Source organism: Cydia amplana, chromosome 13, assembly GCF_948474715.1.
Source record: "Cydia amplana chromosome 13, ilCydAmpl1.1, whole genome shotgun sequence".
NCBI classification, from domain to species: Eukaryota; Metazoa; Arthropoda; class Insecta; order Lepidoptera; family Tortricidae; genus Cydia; species Cydia amplana.
In genome coordinates, this window is record NC_086081.1 from 4,218,878 (window position 1) to 4,246,604 (window position 27,727).

Sequence of the window (27,727 nt, forward strand, 5' to 3'; positions counted from 1 at the left end):
GAAAACTGATGCAGTAAGTTTTTGTGAGTTTAAACACATTTACAACTCAAATCGATAAAATTAAAAATATGTTGTTTATAACAATTATACCTATCATGTTATCGATATCCAGTCGTAAAAACCAGATCAAATATAATTGCACAGCGTGCGCACGCGTCGAGTCAATGCCCTGATATGATCAACACAAGTAGATCACGGTTTTAGTGGGTGTGCAACTGTGCAGACGATCAAGCATGTTTGACAAGCACATGTACCTGACAACGTAAGAGGATTACCTGATTTACGTAATTAAAAGTCTCCTTTAAGTGTATACAACCATGTATACAACCGTAAATAAAATTAAAATAAAGTGTACCTGCGATTCCAAGCCAAGCGTGAATTTTTTGGCCTCAGGATCTCGAGTTCAGTTGGTTTGCAAAGAGTGCGGGTCAATCTTTTGAAGCCGATCAAGTTTTCGACAGTCAAATCGAGCTAGTAAATGATCAATCGCGATTGTCCATCCTGCGTGCTTGCCAAGCACGCTTGATCGTCTGCACAGCGCATTAGACAGCAAAATAATCAATACCATTGAAGATAATTTCATTTTAATCGTCAATCGACTTCACGTCCGGAATGTAATCAGCGATTACTAGGAAACATGGAAACGCGAGTAAAGTAAATTGATGTAGACAGACCTGATTGAAATTCGTACAGCTTGCTAGTTCATTGTAAGCAAGTGTTAAAACGAGTAAGACTGCGAGTCGCTTTGGAATACTAAGTCAGGCTTTGCTGGAATACAAATTGAATCGTGAATCCTCTTCCTGACATTAGTAGGTACCTTCTACATTATGAATCTATGTTCCTCTCTCTGTGTATAACTTACTAGAATAATAAAGAACCTTTCATTTACTAAAAATAATGATTACATTTGAGTGCGTCTTCATTAATCTTGCTAGTTTTCGTCTCATTTATTTTCATTGCTCTCGACTTGGTTTCCGAAAATTTCACCACCTTACGGAATAATATCCGTATGTATGCCAAATTTCACCCAAATCTGTTTAACGGTTCTTGTTCTTATTTTCCAAATATTACAGGCATTTCGACTGACCCAATTCATCGAACTGATCTATAATTTTGATTACAGGCAAAAACAGGTTGTGAATTGGCTGAATAAAATTCATTTTAGTATCTGGGATACAAAAATACAATTTAAGTAACAAACATCTATATTTTCACCATTATATTATTAACAGGACATGTGACATGTCCCGTATTCCAACAATGACCGAGCATATTGTAACAACCAGTTGAAATTATTGCGACCGAGCGAGCGGTTGCAAGCAATTGGTGACATTCATTTTAATATCACAAACTTACAAGTGGGCTTCATTAATATTTATGAAACCAAGCTGACGAGGCATTACAATGAGATTCTTGACTTTCCAAGCCGAGATAATAAGAATAATTGTTTAGAAGATTTAATAATATCACCTAGCCGCCTTGTGGCGCTCGAGTAGCTCAATTTTGTTGAGACAATAATTATGGAACGTTGGAAAAAGGATTTTTTCATTTTTCTTATTAAGGACCCGTCTCAACGCAAACTTTAGCTTTTTATTAAGAAATAATGAGCTTCAGAGTCACTTTTCGTGAATTTGACAGTCATTGTTGAGCGTGAGAAATCCTAATTTACTAAACAGTGACACAGTAACCCTGATATCGTTCTAACAGGCACGTTCTCACCGCGCGCACTATCCTTTAGCTTCCTTAATGATATCTTAAGTACTTCAGGTCAGCGAAACTTGCAACTATAGTAAGTTGTGGGGTCATTAGCCTCACATTAAGCATAGAGCAGTGGCTGTTGGCTGGTAGCCAAACTGCCTTCGATTTGATATAGATGGATTTTGAGGAGAGAATTTTCTGAGGAAGTATTAGCATAGCGATCCTATTGATCGATAGTGGTGATATGATGGTTTTGGTTATAAAATCGTAAATTATCGTAAGCCTTTCTAGGAAATAGTCAAAAGCTGATTTGGTTTTCGATTTGAGTACCTACGTATGTAAGTGAAACTACATGCCTTTACATTCAATCTTTTTGAATTCTTATTGAATGCCTATCGAAAATGGATGCTCCTTAGAAATTGAAGATTAAATTTGTCTATGTTTATACTTCGCCACGACAACACGACTACTTTACTTTTTAAAACTTGACAAGGCATGAACATTTTCATTCCAACAATGATAATATTTCCTTAGGAAAATCTTAAGATAATTTACAAAAAATACAGATATCTAATTTATCTAAAAAAAGTCTAACTTTACAGTTATTTTACCAGAAGACCACACAACAACTATAAGAACAGAAGGTAAACTCCGGGGTTTCGTTTTTTGCCCGGCGGGTTTGATTTTTTTGCAAATGGCGTCAGTGGATGGCCACATCGGCCACCTGCTGCGCCGGCGATGGATCAATAAACACCTGTGGCATAGAAAAAACATGGTTTATGTCGGTTTCGACTTATTTATCTATTTCAATGGACACAATAGACACTTCATGTTTAGCAAGATTTCGAGTAATGTTGGCAAAACATGTTTTTTACTGCGGCATAGTCTGTAAAGTTACTTTAACACATTAAGTGCCGAAAACACGACTATCGGGTATTTTATGATTTCGTTCCCAGGCCGGACGACCCGATAGTCGGGATCGTGGTACTACAACTTTATATGACGAAATTTTTGTGGCCTGGCGCGGATGTTTTCTTTGGCTGGGTGGCAATCTTGGCAATGAATGTGTTAAATCATTTCTTATTATAAGTTCTAGTAAGTTATCCCTTTAATTTAAGGAATCTCTTTCAGGTAATTTTAAAGTAGTTCTGAGAAGGACTTCTAAAGATCATAGCTGTAAATAAAACTTTAAAGAAATTTGTTAATCGTAAGTAACTTTTTGTTTATAAATAACTTCACCTTTGGCAATAACATCGATTGCCTCTTGACCGCTCCAAAGTTTAATGTCGTATCATTATGCTCCTTCAGAGTTATGGGCGCTTATCGTTGCACTTATGACCGAAATAGCACCGTTTAAGATTAATGCATCATTACAAACGTATAAGAGCAAAGATGATATTTGTGTATTAATGCGGTACAGTTAATTTGGCAGTACCTACTTAATCTAAAAATCCACTTGTGGGATTCTCTCTCGCATAGGACTATACAGCCACGAACGCAAGTGTCGTCACCAGGATGCTGCTTAAAACATCTGACACAGATGAAAAGGCCTATTATTAATCTAAAAATGGTCAGTGCAAATGTCAATAAAATTATATAACAGTATTAATATAAAGTACGGCGTATTTTATCTAGGCAGGTACCTTGAGGAGGCGGTTTTCTGTGGGAAAGACTAAACATAACAAATTTTTCGTATTTAACTGATGAAATCATCCCCAACTAAGTAAAACTAATTTAGATTTTGGTTCCCTAGTTGACTATACTTTTCTGAACCTGAATCTTTCATCGCGTTTGTGATCGGACTGTTAGCTGATCCCGATTAATCTGGAAACACGATGAATTGATTTACCAACCAATTTTAAAATGAACGCCCCTCCACTAATCGACACCATTATTGCAGTTTTTAATTTAAAACCTTCTTTTATTATATGTAATTAAATAAATAAATTAACAAGTAATTGTACATTAAAAAAGAAATAAACTAACTTAACTAAATAAAACTAAACTAGTGGCTCTGTGAGCTGTAGTAGACCTCGCGAGCATAGCTTATTGGGACCGCGCACGATGACAGCGCCACACAGCGGTTTGATCAACAATACAAAGATTTTAATTTATTAAAAAAAATATGAAGTTTAAGTGAAAAAAAAATACAAAAAGTTATGTCTTACTGGGGATCGAACCCAGACTTTCTGTTTGCAAACAAAAAAGCGATTGTTTACAAAACGCGCCATGATAGTTCTTAGCTAAGCTGACGAAATTCGGCTACTCATTCTCGAGTATAAACTAAATATCTAAATACCGACTGAACCAGCAATACAATTTTTCTGCATTTTTTGCCATTTACTATGTAAATATGTCCCAAAAAGAAAATACTCTTATGATATCGATACGACAATTTGTTTAAGCGCGAGGTATCACAACTCCTCCATTTTTAAAAATTTCCAAAAACGGGATCGGCAAAAAAATTTTATTTACTCATAGAATCTGGTCACAAAATTTCACAAGAATCGGTTGAGAATTGTGACCTGTAGAGAACATCCGGACATACAAAAGCAAAATGCCTGAGTCAAAACGTAGACCTTCGCTACGCTTCGGTCAATTAAAACTAAAAACTAATACTAAATAAAATTAAAATAAATCTAAAAAATTGGACCCCTCTTTTATTATAGTTCAAAATTTGATTCAAATTTGTCCTTTTAAAAGAACATCGGGACTTAATAGGAGGTTAAGATATAGAATTTCCTCTAACACGCTGTACCGTGCGAAAATTTTCCTACCATGCTTCAAATTACGTCTCTATCACTTCAAGAATTTTCCCTACAGAGTAAGAAATCTTTAACATTTAATTTAGATACCTTGGTGTTATTAAAAAGTTCATAGCATAGCGGGCACTGGGATCACAAGGCGAAACGTAGATCGAGATAGACAGCCATTATAACAATGGTGGGAAAGAACTACAACGAAATTCATGCTTGTGTGAAAAAACAATTCAAATTAATGCATTTCACCTGTGGCTGGGCGTTTTTGCAATTTAGCAATTTACTCGGAACGTGTATAGAATGTGTTATATGTTTATTGTAGGATTCTCACATGGTTACTTTTAATTAAGTTGTAATTGTTGACTAGGTACCTAGACTCCGCATGAGAGTTTATGAATACTAAATCACCATCACCACCACACACCACATAACGTAAGCGCTCGTTTACTCGTGCAATACTTTCCCCCGAGCCACATTAGATTACATACCATTTTATACAAACCCTTAAATTGTTTATACATAATTTGTAATTTCAATGTAGATGCGGCGTTTATGTACATGACGTAAATTTCGTAAAAGCGGACGCAACTGAATAGAGTTCCTGTGACCTCCTATTAACTAAATTAGAATGGGATACTGGGATACTAGGATATTTTGTCAAATTTATTAAACCTTAGCACCAAAACGATTTTAATACATTCTCAAGTATGTCCGCTAAATGTCTTAAAGCTTCTATCCGACTTAGCTTTCAAAAAGGAAGTACAGGGCATTGAGAAATCGCTGCGACGTGAGCAGTTAACTGCAGCGCTGGTTCAATTGGTAACACTGATTTTGTGGAAATGGTTTAGTTTCTAGTTTAGTGAGTTTTATACTACCTAAAGCTAAATGGAGAAATAAAAATAATTGTAACAGTTGGGAAAAATACAAATAAAAGCTGGTACTGGTATTGTAACGAGTCAGAAAATGTTTAATTCTTTCGTCTTTACTTCAAAAAATTGTTAATGTTCCGTCAGACTCGTAAGCTTCATCCTTTTTGTTAAAACATATTTTACCAGCATCAGAAAAGTTTCAGCTCAAGTTATATTTTCTTACAACAAGAATTATGTCAACCATTATTCTAAACGACATTCTTTAGACAGAGAACCGAGACGGTACTTTATATACTTCACAAGTAACACACGTAGAATACTGAATTTTATTTTAGACGTTGGCTATAGTAAACACAGACATGTAATGTCCTAAAAACTGAAAGATTTGCCAGGTACAACTCTACGGTACAATTCTGGTTCACTCAGAAACATTTCTACGTACCTAAATTTCATATAGGTACTACGAGTATCACACTATCGAAGTAGGTATGCTATAGAACTGTAAACGGATCGTAAACAACTTTATTTTGTGAATAAATATGGAAGTTAATACTCGTAATCGCTCGTCAACATAGTTTTACTGTTATCAACTGTTTGTTTAAAAAATAAATATTTATGGAGATACAGTAGAATCCGCTTATAATGACATCGAAGGGACAAATACGTCATACTAAGCGGATGGCATTGTTGATAACTTCTTATTTTTGTAATTTTTTTTTTCAAATTAAGTAATCTCAAATTCCTTTGTGAGAGATGAGTTATATTAACTTTGTACCAATTATCAACTTGTCACGGAAAATCAAAGCTAAATAACTTTTTAAACGGCTCGCACGCACCAACCGTCCTTGCAGGGAAAGACGTGGGGACGGCCACGAAAACCAGCGAATGTCAGTATAACCGGACATAATTTCATGAAAATAGGATTTTTAAGTCATGGTAAGCGATTTGTCACTATAAGCGAAGTCATCTTATCCGAATATCTCACGAAGAATTTTATATACCATACAGGATGGAACGTCAAGACCTTACCGGAATTATAGCGTCGTTTAAGTGATATACATAATAATAGATTAGTGGGCCAGAATCATGAATTAAATAAAAATTAAAAATAACAAATTCACTACTTTTTAACTGTGGTGATAACCCTATACCATAGTGTGGTTAGATTAAAGGAATCGCTGTCGGGAAAACTCGGCGATTATCAACGTTTTTTTCCGAGCGTTGACGTAATCACACTAATGCATGAATGACGCATAAATATATCAAATACTTAAATTCATGAAATAAGTGCGAAAATATATATCAACTTAGACGCAAAATTGTTCGCTTAATTTTCTTCAAAGATTCCTATTCTTAATAAAGTCTAAAATTAGAATGAAAATAAAATTGTCCGACATAATTGTTAGTCAGTTGGAACAAGTGGTTAGTCATGCCTTTAATAAGTCTACTGAAATAACTGCGGTAGGTACTTAGTCAAAAGAGAAAAATGTAGCTGAATAAGTTTGAGTGTTATTCACGGCCGTTAAGATTCAATTTTATTATGCTTATACATACAAAGTACCTAATACAATCAGCGTTAGAGTTCGAGTGTTCATGGAAATATGACAGATGTCAGTTCTTAAAACACTTGACAAGAATACTTTAAAGGATCGTTACAGTTAAGGTCAGGTGGCGTAAGATGAACTATGGGGGGAAGGTGGACACTTGTAGGGAAAATCAACAGAGATACTTAAAGGGTGTCAAAAACTAAATTTGATAATACTAAAAATAAAGCTAATTCATAAATAAAATTAACTTAAAAATATTCTTTCCTCATACGGTTTCTCTTATACCGAGAAAAATAAAGTAAGTTTCTCTTACCCCACCTGACCTTAGGTAAGTTTAGGTTAGACACACACAGAAAAACAGAAGTTGTTTTTTCACTATATAACGCCTCGGTGGCAAACTAGCATACGGCCTGCCTGACGGACAGCCGTCACCGTATGCTATGGACGCCTGTAAAACCGCTGGGTCTTCTCTAGGTATTATCTACCAAATATAGTACCTACACCAAACGAACACCAAACATTGCCAATCGGGGGAAATAACTCGTGTATAAGCCAATTTTAGCATGGGTGTAGGGTATGGTGTATTAAACAAGATACTAAAAGTACCGGGGGTGGGGGTGAAGCTACGGGTAAAGGGGGGTTTTAAGGTTTTTCGTAAATAACTCTTAAACGGTGGCCCGTAGCAAAAAAAAATTCTATTACATAAGTAATCTACTTAAAATTTTCTACAAAAAAGGTTCAGTGTACTTTTTCCCTAGGCTCAATATTTCTCAATATATTAAAGTAAATTACTTATAATTTGTTCTACGGTCGTTTTTTAGTTTTTTTATTGATGTTTATAAATATGTGTATAAATAAACCGTTCCACTGACTAATTTAACTTCTCAACCTTATAATTTGACGCACTTGCTCCACCTGCATTCAGTGTCATTCAGCAGAACTAAGCGCAATAACCAGTATAAATCGGACATGCACAGTTGTTATGGATCTCCAGAGATGTACAAAATGGTTTTAAAAAAGCATTTAAATACAAAATGCAAAATACTTTTCAGATTTACTATTTCAAATGCAAAATACCAAATAGTTTTACGTTTTGTATTTCAAATGCTAAATGCAAAATAGGTATTTTCAAAATACTTTTTCAAAATAAAATACCTTTTGAGCAAATCTCAGATATTTTTATTTATTTTAGGTATTTATCATGAGAAATAGAGACACAATGCCGAGCCGAACAAAAACGTCTAATATCATGGCATGGCACCTTATGCATGACATTTTGGTCATATTTATCAGTACGCGTATCAATAAATTATGTTATGGTATTAATAATAGTCCGTCGGTTCCTCTCTCTGCGGCCCTGACCACCGGCAGCTTGGGCCCTGCCCCGCTGCTGGCGGCACCCTACCCTAGGTTAGGTTTTTTATAATGTGTTTATAATATTTTTTTATATTATTTTTGTAAGTGTTTTTATATTTTAATTTTATATACATATTGTAAAAAACTAACCTAAGAAGAGAAATAAATAAAGGAAATAATACTCACTTAAAATAATGTAAAAAACTAGACTAACGAAAAGAGAGCCATGGCTCCATTTTGTGACTTGTGTGGCCATTTATTTCGGTTGATTGTGCATCTAGTTCTTATTTTATTATTATTACACTTTTCTTTTATTAATAACAACTGGACTGGTATTGTTAAAAAGTGAAAAAAACATCAGTTTTTATTTATTACGCTTTTTAACAATACCAGGGGGCCGATTTTTGAATTTCGATCGCTCGATTTCGTCACTCGAAAATCGGTGGAAAACGGCGAGATGCTGATTTTTGAAATACGAGCGATATAAATTGTGAATTTAGTGGTATTGACCACTAGTTTTTGATTCTATTAGTAGAATTTACATGCCTAGTAGTGGAGATATTACTGAACGAAATACACGAAATCGAGCGGTCGAATTTAAAAAATCGGCCTCCTGGCGCTGGCGCCAGGCGCTAGCAGGTGCCTCTATCGGTCAAATTCGGCAATACAAGCGTCATTCGTTCATTTCATTTTGTTTGACTGGTAATGTTGGCTAAACTTAATCACAAAGTATTTTGCATTTTGAAATGAATATTAAAAATGCAAAATACGTCTCGAAAAGTATTTCAAATAAAATACAAAATGGTTTTTACTAAAAGGCATTTAAATGCAAAATACAAAATAGGTATTTTGCATTTTGTATTTGCATTTTAAATAGAAGTATTTCAAATAAATCGCATCTCTGTGGATCTCGTGGTGAAGTTATACTGGAGGGAAGCTAACACAAAACGATCTGTGAATGGATTAACTGGTGTACATGAGGCTAGTGATGTGATGCGAGTAAATACCCTAAACGGAACATTGAATTAAAACTTGTCATGCACCGGTTATGTAAGAGTGTTAAATCCCGCTAACATTAAGAAATTATCGTATAGAGATAAAGCTTGCGTAAAATATCGTATAGGTATCTATATTGTTAAGGTAAGAGAAATATATATTTCATACTTATTAGAACGTAGCTTATTGAATATCGGAAGACTTATAGGGTAAAACATTGATGGTTGGTTGTAGATCCCATTACTTCCTTCCGTACTGAAATATTACCGGGCACATTAACGGGAATATTCCCGCAATTTCCGGTAACAGCCCATCACTACGTAACCTCGTCAAGGTCCGAGGCACTCGGCCAGGCTGTTGTCACACTCTGCTTACCCGCGGACCCGCAAACCCGTTGTGAATGGGCCTGTGCGAAGTATAGTACTTAGTTATTTGGCCAAGACTTTTCATTATTATAATAGGTATGCAGTTCAGAATACCTGAAGACTATAGTACTTTGTGCAACAGGTATAGGTACAGTCGCCATCAGATATTTCGGAGCGGCCGAGGTGGTGAAAATATCTGAACACGCACTCTAACTCCTTGACAATAGAGGCCTGACCGCGTAGCCAACGTGCCGATCGCATATGCTATATGCTCCGTAGCGATCGAAACGCAACTGTCACTGTCGCACTAATATGGAAGAGTGATAGAGAGACACAAAGCGTCGATAGCGATTGTCAGCTTGGCTAGGCCGCCAGTTCAGATATTTGTGAGTACCTTGGCCGCTCCGATATATCTGATGACGACTGTACATAATAAGGGTTCTTAAAATTCTCGAGCCTGTCTTTACAAAACTCGATTTTGTCTCGCTTTGTAACTTCGGCCCTTGAATTTGAAGACCTTGAACGTACGAAGGCATATAATGGTGACGACGAAGACACGACGCTAACGATTTTTTTGCCTGTCTGGTAAACTCAAGGAAAACGAAAGCATTTGCATAATAGCAGTGGTAGCTCTTAAATAAAAATAAAGAGAATACGCTATGTACAAACTAGAACTTTGCTAGCTAGCTTCACCTGCAGTTATAATTTCCCAAGGGTTTCCAACTGAAAGTATTTTATAAATTGTTAATTTCATACTGATCAGTTTCATACATTTTAATGTTAAGCGATTTGGCTCAAATAAATACCTACGAACAAAAAAGACGAATGCTTTTTTTTCGAGTTTATACTCGGTTAATTTATAAATCAGTTTTGTATTTCACATCCCGCTAAGAACATTGGGTGGTCTGACATGTGTCACACAGTTTCTTTATATGACTTATCGTTAAAAATATATCACGCCCTCCGCATAAACAAGCCTTTTGGAGCGCATATTTTTATTGCGACGCATTAAATATTTATGACCTCGAAATTCTGCTGAGAAGATTACAAATGAATGGCCATTCCTTTAAACTTTTTTTTATAAGACACCGAAAGAAATACAGTATGTATTTGCTCCGTGCATGACTCTGGCGCCGCGCCGCCCGTGCCCTACTGGGTTTGGGTCTGTGGGTCCCACTGTCCCTGTGGGACATGTTGCTTAGTTGACAGTTGACAGCCGAAAATTGTCCGAAGATGTTGTCCCACGAAAATTGATATTTTCACCCCGTCGTGCGTTGGTGTCGCTTGTATTTTCTTCACCATCAATTTCGCACATAGCCAATATAATAAAGTCTCAAAATAATAGCTTATATTATACGATCATTGAGCAATTTTTTTATAAAGCGTAATAAGTTAATCAATGACTGCATATCCCAAGATATATTAACTATCCTAGTTACTGTTAGATCAATTTTGTGAAACTCTCGATTTGCAAGCCGTCGCGGTCTACTGCCCACACTGTTCTCAACAAGCGAGTGTTACCGATGTTCTACTTTACGTAGACACAATTTTACATGTCTTTTTCTGGTTCTTACTTTTTTACGTAACAATTATATTTCATGTTCAATATAAAGCTAATGATTATTTGATATTCAATTTTTAATTACACAGTTTTACGACTTTTAATAAAACCTTGAAGTAAAGTGTCAGCATACTTACTTAATATACTTATCAAAAGTATCAAGGATATATATATCGAAATATATATAGGACGAAATTAAAGTCAAGATCTAAATCGGTATAAAATTTATAAATGTTTAAAGTCAACTATTCAAACATATAACATAACATAACAGTAAAACTGACCAATTTAGTGAGAGACGTGTTAGTATAAGGTTTAATGATGATTTACAGGATATTTTGGTTGATTGCGTCAATTTAAAATGTCGTAAAACGTTGATGCTCTCAGCACGAGCCAACTCGTTCCGAGTGGTACTGCAATATTACATGAGTTTAATGAGCTTTCATTTGTTGCCAGGCTATAAATGTCTAGTGAGGAAATAAAAAAATCTACTCAAACGAATGTTGCCATAAAAACTATACGAGGTGGCAAATTTCGTCCATTATTATCCTTTTTCTCGACCAACGAACAAAATGGATAAATTCATCGACAAAGCAGCGATTGATTTTAGTTTCAGCAGTTAAAAGCAATGGGGTTTTTTTCCTACGATTGAAAATGCCCCTATTAGTGTCTTAGGGGCCCCCTAAGACGGAATTAGCCACATTGACCTTAGATGAAACTATTCCAGAATTATAGTCAGTCAAACCGTCAAGCCATTTCCGTCAGTAGGTAGAAAAAAGCAGAAAATTTAACAAATTAGGCGCGAGGGGTTACCGTCCCATTGAAAATCTTAAATATTGCGCCTTGTTCTTCTAACAAAGTTGTTCGACAGACTATAAGCGTGTAGGTAGGGACTCGTACAAACTTTAACAAGTTTATTTTCTACATGATGAATGTATACAGCACGTATTGTAGATTATGACTTCCGATTCGCTGTTAATAAATCACTCATTGTGAGTTGATGAATATGTTTCTCAAAAAGAATAAGCTGCATAAAAAACATTAGAACACCAACAGCGTCGTGAAAAAAACTTCCATCTCATAGTAAAAGAAAGTTGAAATTATGACATCAAACTTACGATCCGTCACACTCGGCTGTCGGCATCAAAGGGAAATCATTGTAGCGTGAAACGCTGCTCGTTTTATAAAAAAAAAACCGGCCAAGTGCGAGTACGACTCGCGCACAAAAGGTTCCGTAATCCGTACCATTACGCAAAAAACGGCAGAAAAATCACGTTTGTTGTATAGTCCCACTTAAATATTTATTTTATTGTTTTTAGTATTTGTTTGTTATTATAGCAGCAACAGAAATACATCATCTGTGAAAATTTCAACTGCCTAGCTATCACGGTTCATGAGATACAGCTTGATGGCAGACGGACGGACAGCGGAGTCTTAGTAATAGGGTCCCATTTTTAACCTTCGGGTACGGAACCCTAAAAACGTATAGTAAGCTTGAACCTTGCACACCTTTCAGTTAGAAAGCCGAGGCATTAAATAGTCAAATTAGTGACTTACACGTCAGAGGAGCATCGAAAATTTTAATTTCGTTATCTGCCTCTTTATCGCTCTTGCATATTTGAGTGAGCGAGCAATGTCCTCGGTAGGCCACAGATTGTGCAAGTGTGGCGAATTATGAGTTTTTTCGCCGTAACGATTTCACGAAGATTTAGATGGCTCATTTGCCGCTGAGTGGGCGTTACTGCCAGAGTTCAAAGTTTTATTACGTTGCAAGTTGTCGGAACTATGGAATTAGTTCGCTTGTGATTTTCCCAAGCCAATTCGAATGGTGTTCGTAATTCAAAAACTTCGAGACGGTTTAAGTGGTGAAAGACAAACGTCTTTCAGTACACTATGTCAACTAACTAAGTGACTGATATAAACATATCAGTCACTTAGTTAGTTGACATAGTGTACTTGAAATTCCAAATTACGTTATTGGAGGAAAATATAGATTTTTGGTCGCAGAAAACAACGGGCCTTAAATTAAAAAAAAATCCGTGAAGTATGATGAAATATGTGTTCATTGTAGATTCCCAGTGAATGACCAGAAACAGAATCAGTACGGCCTGCCATACTACAAAATTCCAAATTTTGACGTTCAGGATGAAATAGTAGATTGTACAACAAGGGCATAAAGTGACCCATTTTTACCCGAGGCAATTTTTTCGCTTCGCTCAGACCAAAATAATAGACGAGGGTAAAAATGGACATTTATGCCCTTGTTGTACACTCTGCTTTTCACTTCGATTGCGAGGAAAATAAATTATATTTTTCACGACAATTTACACCACGAAATTGTCGTAAAGCGAAAGAACATAATACATAACCAATTCCCGAAAAAAAAAAAAAAAAAAATAACCAATTCCCGCCAACTAACTTTTTAATTTTTTTTTTAATTTTCAACATGTGATCAGAGTTTCAGACGCTTGGTTTTCTGCCAAGTCAAACATTTCGGAGCATTTTTGAACGATAATCGACTCCCATTTTATGTGATTTACTAAATTTAATGACAGTAAATACGGATTTCTAATAAATTGTAGCAAAAATAAAATAATATAACAAGTTTTGTCATCTACACAATTTTATTGCTCAGTAAAATTGTGCAATATGTTTTAACTGTTTGGCTGTTGAGACCGATTACCTTAGTCTTAGAAGAAAATTTTACTTTTATGCTCTAGAGCATAAAATGCGATTTTATGTCGTCTACGTACGACATAAAGGTGCACTTTTTGAGCATGAGAAGTGAAAATATCTTTTTATTCGGCCGAGCCTACAAAATCAAGCATTTTTGCAAGCTTGCCATTGCCATACCATTGAAATTCCAAATTTCGTCATTCAGGTGGGCATTATAAATAACTAGCGACCCTTCCCGGCTTTGCACGGGTTAACAAATTATACGTAAACCTTCCTCTTGAATCACTCTATCTATTAAAAAAACCGCATCAAAATCCGTTGCGTAGTATTAAAGATCTAAGCATACATAGGGTCAGACAGACAGACAGCGGGAAGCGACTTTGTTTTATACATACTATGTACCTAGTGATTTCTTCGACTATTGTTCCGCAGAATCTGAGCAAAAAGTAAAAACACATTAACTCCACTTTCCCCGCGAATAACCAGAAACAAAGTCAGTGGGGTGAAGTCGCGAATATTAGATGCAGTTCCTGGCGACTGCAAAACCACTAAAACCAGTCCAAGGAAGGCAACCGGTTCCACCGGTTCTGCTCGAGACGAAAGCGAACACATAGTAATCTCAGATGCTAAGGGAAAACGGATATAGGGAAACCTTTTTAGATATGCTATTTCATTTACGATACCGTATGCAGCTGCTGTATAAAATATACACGTATGTATATTTCTATCCTTTGATTCCTTTAAATTGTATCTATTCTATATTATGCCTGACAAAACTAGAGCCGTTTAGGCATTGTTCATTGGCTAGATGGTTGTCATAATGTATTGTTGTTACATAATTGACTTCCTTGCCACAAAACAAAAACCATGCTTATATTCGAGATAATCGTAAAAACGCAAATTGAATGCAGTGTCACATCATGTATAAAGAATATGTATCGTATAATCATCTATCATGCCTGACAAAAACATAGCCTTTTAAATGTACAGTTAGCATAAAAAGTAGCATTCTCTAATAGGTCAACAAAAAGAGATTTGTCTCTTTATGGAACAATTAGACTGGCAGATGCTTTTAAATGCGAACTGTATAAATACTATAAATAGAGATCTATTTGGAAAAGTATTCCAGGGTTGCAGATATTTTGGGACGTCGTTTCATCCGCTACCATTGATACTGACTGTACATTGTCGTTATAAAAAGTTACATAAACGTTGAATTTGTAATTTTTTGATAATTTATATTTAGAAGTTTACAAATTGATAAGATTTGCAGTTTATTAAACACTGAAGATAACTTATCTGAGATATCAGCTGTAGAGCTACGTCGGTTATTGGGCACTACCTGCATCTGATAAGATAACTGTTATCAGTAACGTATAATCACAAAATAAATAGGTGTAACCCAGTAACGCATTGACGCCATTTTCAATGACATTGCTGATTTAATGCAACGGAAAAATCAACCACGTGTATATATATAATAATAGTTCGTTTTTTTTAGCATTAGAAATAAGGTAAACAATCTTGATGTGTATTTTAATTGAAAAACACATTTTTAAAATAAGTTACGGCAAATATGTAACAATTATGAATCTAATACGATCATTTATATTCTTCTGCTTTCATTAGTAATTGTTACCGATTTTTAAAAAGCGTTTTTCAATTAAAAGACGTGTCAAGATCGCTTACTTACCTTCTTTAAGTTCTTTCTAATGCTAAAAAAAACGAACTATAACTCTATAAACAAAAATATACCGACCGGGATGTACATGAACCGTGATTACCTTTTGTATTGTTTTCGATCGTATCGATATAAGTCTAGTGAAACTAACCGTGAATCATTCAAAACTGTTAATAATCGTTTAATTTATTATTTTGTGTTTGTGTATTTTAATAATTTTAATTTTAAGTTTAATTTTAAGTCTTAATTGTGATTTTTATTTTATTTTATTTTATTTTGTAAATGAAATATGGGTTTTTAAGACCTGAAATAAATGATTTTATTTTTATTTTTATTTTTTTTATTTTATGTGTGCAGAACGGATATGATGGTCGTTCATGTCTACGTAACAGCGTGATAAAACGGTATCCGTCACTTTGAAAATCGCGCTCTGTTAAAAAGTGACGGTTATGTATTTTGTCACGTGAATAAAGCCATCCATAATAGTCCTGCAGTAGAACTAATATAGTATCAGTTTCGTGTATACAACTTTGATAATTTAAATAGCACGTGGGTTGTTCAACAAGTCTTGGCAAATAAAAAATACCAGAATAGGCAAGATCTGCTTTTAAGTCTGGGTCAAGACTCGTGACTCATTCCGTATAAGTCACAGAGAATTTCCTAAGTATTTCTGCATGACTTTGATTTTGTGCTCCATGATCTTATAATTTTCTTGACATCTCGTTATTTTTAGAGTCGCCTCGGACCAAGCTAACTCTGCATGGCATTTGCAATGACAAAGTGTGGAATTTCATCAACTCATCATGAATGTCAAATTTCTATGAAAATAATTTTATAATGACACTCCCTCGGTTAGTTCTACTGATGTCGAAAGGCGGACTCTACATGACTCTGATTATGTTCTATTTGATATTTTAATTTACTATATTATGTCGGCGGCCGATCGTAAGATCAGGCAAGTCGTATTGTTTTAACAGTAGTCACTAGTTAGTCACATTAAACCAATAGATAGGTACGATAGGGTCGTTAAGTTGCTTCAGATGCCCGCAGGGCAAACTGTCCAGAAACAGAGGGCCTACCGCGAACCACGTTCGACGTGTTGCCTCCCTGTCACACTTACGTGCGAATTTACAAGAGCGACAGAGAGGCAATACGTCGAACGTGATTCGCGGTAGGCCCTCAGGAGCCCTGCTAACTCAGCTAACGAGACGAAAGATTTTCACGTTCCACAATATGCCTAGGAATCTCACGATTTGCCTGATCTTACGATCGGCCCCCGACAGCATATATGTACATCTTTCAAAACAGCCGTTTCTCGTTATCTCGTCCACCTGCCCACGAGATTATATTGTCAGTTAGCGTCACAACGCGTGTCGCCACGGGTCGTGTGATTCATCATGGCGACCCATATCACGCGTTTTACTGCTACGGTATAATATGAGACGTGTGCTCAAAGGCCAAACCCACTTTCCAAATTGTCGTTTTATGGCACGTTTATGACTTAGAGATTCCGTGTCCCGTGATACTAGCATAAACATATTGCAAGAGAGCTCGCATTTTACGGTATTTGCATTTCTTACAAGCGAATAGACTAGAAGGATCTCAAAAGCATTTGTAATATTGTACAAGTTAAATTTATAGTCTCGTATATCACTACATAGTATAAAACAAAGTCGCTTCCCTGTCTGTCAGTCTGTCTGTATCCTTAGATCTTTAAAACTACGCAACGGTTTTTTTTTAATAGATAGAGTGATTCAAGAGGAAGGTTTATGTATAATTTGTTAACCCGTGCGAAGCCGGGGCGGGTCGCTAGTAATGTTATAAATGCGAACGAACTTGTGTTACCTTTTCATGCTTAAACCCATGAACCGATTTAGATGAAATTTGGTATGAACATAGTTTGAGTCTCAGGAATGGACAGGATTTTATATCACGGAAATCATTCCTTCGGAAGGTGAGAAGGGGGGTAGAATTTACTATGGAAATACTATTTCTACTCAGACGCGGGTAAAGGCTATAATCTGTATATATAAATGCACGTGTCCTGACTGACTGACTGATTCATCAACGCAGAGCCGAAACTACAAAAGCTAGAAAGTAGAAATATCTTATAAGCGACTAGACAGTAGAAATATCTCGAGAGTATTTCTAATATTGCACAAGTTAAATTTATAGTTTAGTGCACAATTCCGACTATAAATCTCTCTTCAGCCTGCATTTAGTATTTATAGGCAAAGTTGCCTAATCGTCGACACGTTCAATCGATCAGTTACTATTTGCGCTAACGGAAGCTCTTGTAATAATTTCTAATGGACTTATATCATGTGCTTATCTTATTATTACGGACATGACGGTCGTATTTGTCTACACGACAACGTGATAATGACTGTGCCATCTCTTTCAATCGCGTGCTGTTAGAAAGGGACAATTATTTTATCACGTGGATAAAGCCATCTCATAATACGACTGTGCAATTGTAATTATTGTGAAGAAGGGATAGGAATCTTGTACAATGACCCGCCTGCGCCTATCTCTATCGCACGCGCGTAATTATATTGCTGTCCCACTCCCACCCATGATGCCGGCGGTCAATGACACTGTGCGAGCGGGACAGCAATATAACTATACGCGTGCGATAGAGATAGGGGCAGGCGGGTTCAATGTACGAAATTAGTTGTGTTAAGCGCTCTTTCTTAGGGCCACTTGCACCATTTACTAACCTGGAGTTAACCGGTTAAACCATGGTTACTAGTACAATTTGAGTAATTTGACACTGGGTTAACGGTTTAACCGCTTAGTGGGACAGTGCAAGTGACCCTTAGTCGGTAAGTTGAAAGGCAATGTTTACAAACTGCCAGAACATTACGAGCGTTGGTCACACGTGAAAATTGCTTGACACTGATATCATCTAAACTATGAAACGTGTAATGTTTCCTAGAAGACGGTCATAACCTAAAACGACCGCTGAAGGGCCGACGCCATTATGGCAGCGCCGGAGTTAACAGGCTTAAATGACTGAGGCTAATGACACGGCAGATGCGCTGACTTCGTGAATATCATTTTATATCTCAGTTAATATTGCCAGTGATGTGGCTTGATGTGATGGCATCCCAAGCACGTAGAAACAGGATTTTTAGTTGCGTGCTTGATCCAGCTTCGCAGCTAGCTAGTGCGCACCTAAACAGGTTTTAAGATTTTTAAAGTGTAACACACTTTATTCAAAACCTCTATATTATATTAACACTAGCGACCCGCCCCGGCTTCGCACGGGTTAACAAATTATACATTAAACCTTCCTCTTGAATCACTATCTATTGAAAAAAACCGCGTCAAAATCCGTTGCGTAGTGTTAAAGATCTAAGAATACATAGGGACAGGCAGACAGCGGGAAACGACTTTGTTTTATACTATGTAGTGACTATGTAGTGATTTCAAAATAAATAGTAGCCAAAAAAACATCCGAAAAGCGAAAATTCTTTTTCAGGCATTCGGCACAAACATTTCGAATAAAAACGAGTTATTCTAAAACTGCTACACACGGACATGGAATTTCCATTTGATTGATTTGCTGGCGGACGAGTCGGATGAGAACGTAACGCACGAGTGCGCCGAGAACAAACGTAGCAGAAATGGCGGATTCTGCTATTGTTTCTGCCACCTTTGCACATTAAGGTTAACATTCTATTTCTGACCGCAGCTGCACTACTGGTACTGAACGCGTCGCTGTTACTGTCAATTTCCATAGTAAATGAACAGTAGTGCAGCTGCGGTTGGAAATGGACTGGTTGCATTCGGATTATTGCAGGAAACTTCAAAATCAATATTGATGCTCGGATAACTGATATTTGCTGCAGCAACCTTTTCATTCTTAATCAACGCATTATTATGGAACAATATTTTCATCAATATGCTGATAAAAACCTCATCATTTTTTTAGGGTTCCGTAGCCAAATGGCAAAAAACGGAACCCTTATAGATTCATCATGTCTGTCTGTCTGTCTGTCTGTCTGTCCGTCTGTCCGTCCGTATGTCACAGTCACTTTTCTCCGAAACTATAAGAACTATACTGTTGAAACTTGGTAAGTAGATGTATTCTGTGAACCGCATTAAGATTTTCACACAAAAATAGAAAAAAAAACAATAAATTTTTGGGGTTCCCCATACTTTCAAAAAATTTTTTTTTTCATCAAACCCATACGTGTGGGGTATCTATGGATAGGTCTTCAAAAATGATATTGAGGATTCTAATATTTTTTTTTTCTAAATTGAATAGTTTGCGCGAGAGACACTTCCAAAGTGGTAAAATGTGTGTCCCCCCCCCCTGTAACTTCTAAAATAACAGAATGATAAAACTAAAAAAAATATATGATGTACATTACCATGTAAACTTCCACCGAAAATTGGTTTGAACGAGATCTAGTAAGTAGTTTTTTTTAATACGTCATAAATCGCCTAAATACGGAACCCTTCATGGGCGATTCCGACTCGCACTTGGCCGCTTTTTGTTGGTTTTTTAATGCTAAATCGCACCTTGCACCACTCAGTAACCCTGGGTTAACTGGGTAATGCAAGAGTTATCATGGTTACCAGTACTATTTGACACTAGTGTTAGTGGGTTGGAGCAAGTGGCCCTTACAAATATAGCGAAAATCTTTAGATCTTTTGTTCACCTGTGCATTGTGCACATAACGGTTTTTGCGCAACTAGGCCTTGTTGGCGCTCATTTAGTTCAGTCTACGGTTGCTAATTGTTTGAACCAGACTACACTCAAGAGCAATGTAAAAGGGACATTTTGTTTAACCTCTCCTATAACCGCCTTCCGGCGGATCCACGTTAGTAGGTATTGAACTCCAATTAACAATTAATAAGAATTCAATACTGCGCGGATCAGCGTTATACGAGAGGTTAAAATATCCTTAGAAAGAATAGAAAGGTACCCGTGGTTATCGTATTTTATGACTATGATATGACTGCGAGAGGCTCGGAAACTTATTGTCGGATAATTCTGCTAAATGCATAAAAATATAGCTGGTAATTTTTGCTTCCCAATGTACTTAAAATTATACATATATTTCTGTTTGGGTACTCAACAATATTGAAGTAGGTACTTATTGAACAGGTAAGAAAATAATACGTGACATTTTCAACCCAGGAATTCGATAAACCCTTTTAACGGCTTCAACGAACAACGAAACAAAATAATCGCCTGATGGTAAGCAATCACCGTCACCCATGGACACCTGAAACACCAGGGGATTTGCAAATGCGTTGCCGGAATTAAGATGGGAGTACCTACGCTCTTTTCTTGAAGGCGTGTCGGTCCGAAAATACCGCGGCCGATAGTATTTATTCTAGTTAATTATTCTAGATTAGACCAAGCACGATTGTGTTTATGTCAGATATAAAAAAACACCTCCCTCTCGCACTAACACACACACAAAGAATGCTTTATGAGGGACATAAAAAGAGATCGTGCAAGCTTGGCGGTTGAATATTAAATTCATAAAAATGTAGGCGCCGTGAGTCACAGAGAGAGGCTGTGTAGAATATGACTGTATGTCCTTGAATTGAACACTAGGGTCACTAGGGCTATAGATCATCACTACATAGTATAAAACAAAGCCGCTTCCCGCTGTCTGTCTGTCTGTATGTATGCTTAGATCTTTAAAACTACGCAACGGATTTTGATGCGGTTTTTTAAAATAGATAGAGTGATTGAAGAGGAAGCTTTATTTATAATTTGTTAACCCGTGCGAAGCGGGTCGCTAGTCTTAACTATAACATAAGATGGAGCATACAATAAGTGTCCGACCGAAATTTCGGTTCCGGCAGAGAATAAATAATAGTACTAGGTTCCGGCAGCTTTCAGCAAAAAAATCATATTTCGGCCGAAGGTTCGGCTTCGAGCAAAACCGAAATACCACCTTTAAAGTTACTGAATTAGTGGTAGGAAACTAAAATCTGACGAATCTGAATTAATTTTTACCTGTATTGCGCTCTCTCCCACGCTATCGAAACTGGCAGTAAATTGAAGATTTTTTCTTCAATTTTTTATAGTCCCTTGAGTTATACCACGGTCTGTGTCTCTTGGGACACTTACCGGATTTTTGTCTTCAACATTAACTGTTCCTGTTTTACTTTGTTGGGTAGGTAATTAAGTACTTATTTCAGTTTTAGTTTATTTGAGATAACAGCTAAATTGGTCGCAGCTGTTGCACAATTTAATTATTTAAAAAGATGTCTAGCAATAAAAAAGTAAAAAAACACTGGTCCGAAGCTAACTAATAAAGTACCTTATTAACCAACCTACATTATTAACATTATTTAATTAATTGTAAATCATCGTCCTCCTAGCGTTATCCCGGCTTTGTGCCAAAGCTCATGGGAGCCTAGGGTCCGCTCGGCAGCTAATCCCAAGAATTCGCGCCGGCACTAGTTTTTACGAAAGCGAATGCTATCTGACCTTTCAACCCAAAGGGGAAACACAATGTTTTCCTTTACAGAAAAGTGAATAACATGACCGAGAGACACATTGAAATTTTCACGATTTTTACACAACATATGTAGAATATGTGTATCTATGTGTAAAACGTTCAAGTTGATAAACAAGAAGAGTGTGATGTCCATGTTGATGTCAACTTTATTTAGCCAGTCTCTTCCAAGACCACAGGACCACACAATGCCGTCCTCGAAACGTCAGAGGTAATTTAAAAGTCCCGTTTTCGTAAATAATAAGTTCGATACATTCTTATAGGATTCACACATGCACCAAACAAGTACAGCGATAAAAGATTAATAACCGGTAATAGCCGGTAATTAAGTACAATGCTACCGGGCGCCCACCTTCGGTTATCGTGACATAACCTACAAACACAAACCGTCATTGATATCAAATGACTCATGCACAATACGCGCACGAATGACCGGTTTGCAAACACTTTTAGAGTCACACAGGTTTCATTTCATTGTCATTTGTTAACAAACCCACTGTTACTAACAACTGACAAATCGCTTGTAAAAAAGTCGGTTACCTGATAAAGTTGCCAGTAACACCGCTAACCCCGCCACACCTGTCGCTCCAAGCCGATGGGACCTCATTCTGTCTCTTTTCAACACGCTATTCGTTTGCGTCCTCAAGAAAAACAACAGAAATTCAAACTACAAACTTCAACGTCTTTGTTTCAAAACAATAAACAATTTCACTCGCGTTTTTGTTACACCTTCGTCAAAGATAAAGATTTAACCACAAATTGCACAATAAACTGTCCTTAAATCAGTTTGCGAAGCAGTCTTGGAATGATTTCACAGTAGTTCATTATGACGTTTGTCGGTAGCGGGTTGTTTCACCAGTTCAAATTCGGAAAAACTTGTTTCGTGTAGTCGATCGAGCGGGAATGCGGAGGAGCGTACGTCCGCATCCGGCGAGCTCTCAGCGATACTGATGATACTGGCAGCGATGGGAGCGACACGGCGCGGCGGCGGCCGAATGCGGAACTACGCGGCGTCGGAGCCTCGTCCTGTGGGCTAGAGACTGGACTGTAAGTACCAACCAGGCATGCGACGCGATACAACATGGATTTATATTGCACTAGCGACCCGCCCCGGCTTCGCACGGGTTAACAAATTATACATAGACCTTCCTCTTGAATCACTGTACCTATCTATTAAAAAGAAAACCGCATCAAAATCCGTTGCGTAGTTTTAAAGATCTAAGCATATAGACAGACAGACAGACAGCGGGAAGCGACTTTGTTTTATATACTATGTAGTGAAGATGCAAGGACCAAACCAAAACAAGTTATTAGAATACTCGGCTTGTACGTACTTACCTACTAATTGTACAAAAATTTCGAAAAATACATATATTAAGTTTTTTTTGGTTTTAAATTTCAAACGACCATCATGTTTGATTGGTTCGTTACTTAGGTAACTGAATGATTTTTAGGGTTCCGTAGCCAAATGGCAAAAAACGGAACCCTTATAGATTCGTCATGTCTGTCTGTCTGTCTGTCCGTCTGTCCGTCTGTCCGTCTGTCTGTCCGTCCGTATGTCACAGCCACTTTTCTCCGAAACTATAAGAACTATACTGTTGAAACTTGGTAAGTAGATGTATTCTGTGAACCGCATTAAGATTTTCACACAAAAATAGAAAAAAAACAATAAATTTTTGGGGTTCCCCATACTTCGAACTGAAACTCAAAAATCTTTTTTCCATCAAACCCATACGTGTGGGATATCTATGGATAGGTCTTCAAAAATGATATTGAGGTTTCTAATATCATTTTTTTCTAAACTGAATAGTTTGCGCGAGAGACACTTCCAAAGTGGTAAAATGGGTGTCCGGGGGGGACCCTGTAACTTCTAAAATAAGAGAATGATAAAACTAAAAAAAATATATGATGTACCATGTAAACTTCCACCGAAAATTGGTTTGAACGAGATCTAGTAAGTAGTTTTTTTTTATACGTCATAAATCGCCTAAATACGGAACCCTTCATGGGCGAGTCCGACTCGCACTTGGCCGCTTTTTGCAATGAGTATTTTTGTAGCTGTGTGTGTAAACATTCAGTTCAACCTGTTGATATTTGTGTGCGTGTTAGCTGTACAGAAATCTAAATCTAAAAGGTAACTTTTTTTGTTAATCTGCAAATGTGCTGTATCGATTTAGTTTTTTTTTTATACGTCATAAATCGCCTAAATACGGAACCCTTCATGGGCGAGTCCGACTCGCACTTGGCCGCTTTTTAAACTTGGTGACGAAAGCAAAGTGACGTCATGGTACGTGAGCAAACTTGGGTAACTATTTGCCCGCCATCAAAAGTAGTAAAATTACTAAATAATTGTATACTTATTTGTAAGTAAATTAAATGAAAGTCTAAAAATTATACTTAAGTTTATGATAAAAAGTTAATTTTACCTACAAATAGTTTAATTTTAATCAAACTTTTGCCGATAAAAACCGGTAAAATTTAATAGTCACACGGTGACTAAACAAATGTAAGGCACATGCATAAAAATCTGTTTTTTTTTATAAGTAGGTACCTATTTGGTAAGGCAGAAGTGACCGAACGATTCATATTTTAAATTGATATTTTTTTGGTACTTACTTGGATATTTTAGCAGTAGATTTTAAAATTGTTCGCGAATAAAACAAAAACAGTTTAAACTTACCTACTTACTTTAATTCTTGCACTATTTTTACGTCTATTATAGGTATGAGTACATAATTGTCTGACACCATTAGGCATTAAGTCCGCCATTTGTATTTTTTTTTAATGTTTTGTACATTAAAGTTTAAATAAATTATTACTTAGCATATAAAATTAATAACAAAGCTGTTCTTTTTCTTTTTCGTGTAGACTGTAGAGGGATCAAACTTTTCAAAACTAAATTTTTGCCTGCCAATGCTTTGCCACTTCTAGCCCTCGGGGTGTAGCCCTCAGGAGATCTTCCTCAGTGCAAAACTATTTATTTCATTGTAAGAATTATGGACGACAAAACAACGGCCACAGCCTCAAATTAACGGCTTCATCAGTCGCTACACGTCCGCGGTGATTATTAACACCGTGTCAATTTGGTTATTTTCATCGCTTCATTTCTCTCCGATGACTGATTACGGCATACATAATTAATTTCATGCCCGATACGGTGAATAAATAACAAACCGTTGTTTTTTCTTGTGTGCATGGATAATAATTAAACGGTTTTAATTCGAAATTACAGGTTTTTTACGCATTATTTAAACTAAACGGGACCAAACTGCACTTACTGTTTTGTGGTTCATTAGTGTTAGACAGGTGGAAATCGGCCTGTTTCGAGAAAAGTCGTCGACATCTCTTCTAAATACCTAAAACTGGTATGGATGTGTTCCTCGTGATCTCTAGAATACGAAATGACCGGTTTTAGTTTATGGAGTGGGGGACGGGTCGAAAAAAAGGGGGGCAAAGATGGCGGCCGACCATTATTGATATTTGTTCACATCTTGAGTCCTATGGGACCGATCGGTTCGTGTGAGGTGTCGTTTGAAAGAGTATTAAACGTGCTATTATTGTTTCATAATAACCGTAGTCATAACTGTAGTCGTTTACAAAATATTTTAAAATATTTGATTTTATACCGTGCATGGATGGCATAAGTACTGATTAAATATGCGCCTAACTCAATAAATTACAACAATACCGCAATTATTTTATTACAAAATATACGAGACATTTCATTAGCTTACCAAAAACATAAGTTTTATTGGCGTATGATATTATATAACCAATTAATAACGAATTTTGTTCAGCATGGGTCACTACGCACCGTCACGTAAATGGCGGGCGACCGACGTAAACTTTTCATTATTTCTCGGGTTCTATTTTATTGATCAATTGCTGATAGGTACCATTTGAAAGGTTATTAAACGTACAATAAATGGTTTCTAATAGCCGTAGTCATAACTTTAGTAATTTACAAAATATTTTAAAATATTTGATTTTTTTTACCGTGCATGGATGGCATAAGTACTGATAAAATATGCGTCTAACTCAATAAATTATAACTTTACTCCAATAATATTCTTACAAAATGTACGTGAAATTTCATTAGCTTTCCAAAAATATAAGTTTTATTGGTGTATGATATTATATAACCAAGTAATTACGAATTTTGTTCAACATGGGTCACTAAGCGCCGTCACGTAAATGGCAGGAGATCGGTGTCAACTTTTCATTATTTCTCGGGTTTTATTTTATTGATCAGTTCGTGATAGATACCATTTGAAAGAATATTAAACGTACTATAATTGGTTTTCAATAACTGTAGTCATAACTTTAGTCATTTTCAAAATAATTGAAAACATGATTTTTTACCGTGCATGCACATAAGTACTGCTAAAACATGGTTCTAACTTAATAAATTATAACTTTATCGCAATTAATGTATTTACAAAATATACGAGACATTTCATTATCTTTCCAAAAACATAAGATTTATTGGTGTAAGATATTATATAACCAAGTAATAATGAATTTTGTTCAGCATGGGTCACTGCGCACCGTCATATAAATCCCAACAAACAATTAGGCGACACTTAGCACCTATTTTCTTACCTAAAGACAGCCTGGCTCTAGAATAGCTACATCTATAGTCTTAGTTTACAGTTTACAGGCTCTGGTGAGATAAAAGTGTTTAAAAGGTTCATCTAAAGATTTAAGATCTACAGTAGCTGTTTTGGGCGCTATATTGCATGTTAAGCTGCTAGTATTATAGCTTATAGCTCAAAGTGAATTGAACAACCTTAACATCTATATGAGTAATAATCTGCAATTTGCACTTAAGGTTCTAAACGCGTGATAAAGCCTTCTACTTATAGCTTTTTATATCGCAATCGCTACTTAACTCTCTTGTATGACTTACAGTCGAACAGAGAAGTTATGAGTCGCTATTATAGATCTAAGATCATGTAGTTACAGACGAGCGTTATTTAAATACCGTAGTACATCTTATAACTGTCAATAGAGTCATACTTACAAGCTAAAACTACAATGCCAAACGCCAATGAATCAATAGGTAAGCAAAAACTATAAATTAGACCGTAAAATAAAATAGTAAATAAATATAATATAGATAGTTTACTCAATATTGACCTTATCTTACTATTACTATACTTAAAACCGGACTTCACGGATAGTTATTATGTGGACATACGCTGCTACTCAAATAGTAGTCACTTATTTTGCATCCTGGAGCGTGCGGCGACAAATATCTCTTTAACGCCACAAGCCTCAGATCTCACTAAAAAGGTGATTTTAAATTATTAACTACGGAGTGGGTTTGAAAACGTTTTACGTGTAGACGCGTGAGTCAAATAACAACACAGATATTAAGTACTTCATATGCAGTGGTTTTGCAATCATGAAAGCTACGAACTTAACGATGTTATGAACCTAGAACTGGGCTTTTGTCAAAAGAGTCAAACTATACTTAAGTTTCCTGTGATAAAAAAACAAAACAAACAAACCATCATTTATATCGATATTTTATCATTTTGGATACCTACATTATAAAATTTACTGTCAAACAATAATAGAATGCTGCTGGTCTACCAGGCGCTCGCCGCGCCGTGTGTTTGCTTGCTTGGCGAAATTGGTCCTGGCATACCTACATATATGTTTATAGTTGTACGGTAACTAAACAATATTTTTGGAAAATTAATAAATAGTTTGCTCATTTTAC

The 27,727-nt window shown here is 36.3% G+C and overlaps 1 protein-coding gene across 7 annotated transcripts in view; it reads right to left on the reverse strand.

The window, feature by feature from the left end:
• Window positions 1-22,991, reverse strand: part of LOC134653404 (fasciclin-2) — a 151,715-nt gene extending 128,724 nt beyond the window's left edge. For 3 of the 7 annotated variants that reach the window (XM_063508751.1, XM_063508750.1, XM_063508749.1), the window contains exon 1: window positions 22,540-22,990. In XM_063508751.1, the coding sequence (XP_063364821.1) occupies window positions 22,540-22,606 (67 nt within the window). In that variant the 5' untranslated portion in view covers window positions 22,607-22,990. Of the gene's footprint in view, window positions 1-22,539 lie in introns of all 7 variants that reach the window. The other 4 variants (XM_063508748.1, XM_063508752.1, XM_063508753.1 and 1 more) reach the window with 4 other exon arrangements.
• Window positions 22,992-27,727: the final 4,736 nt, after the last annotated feature.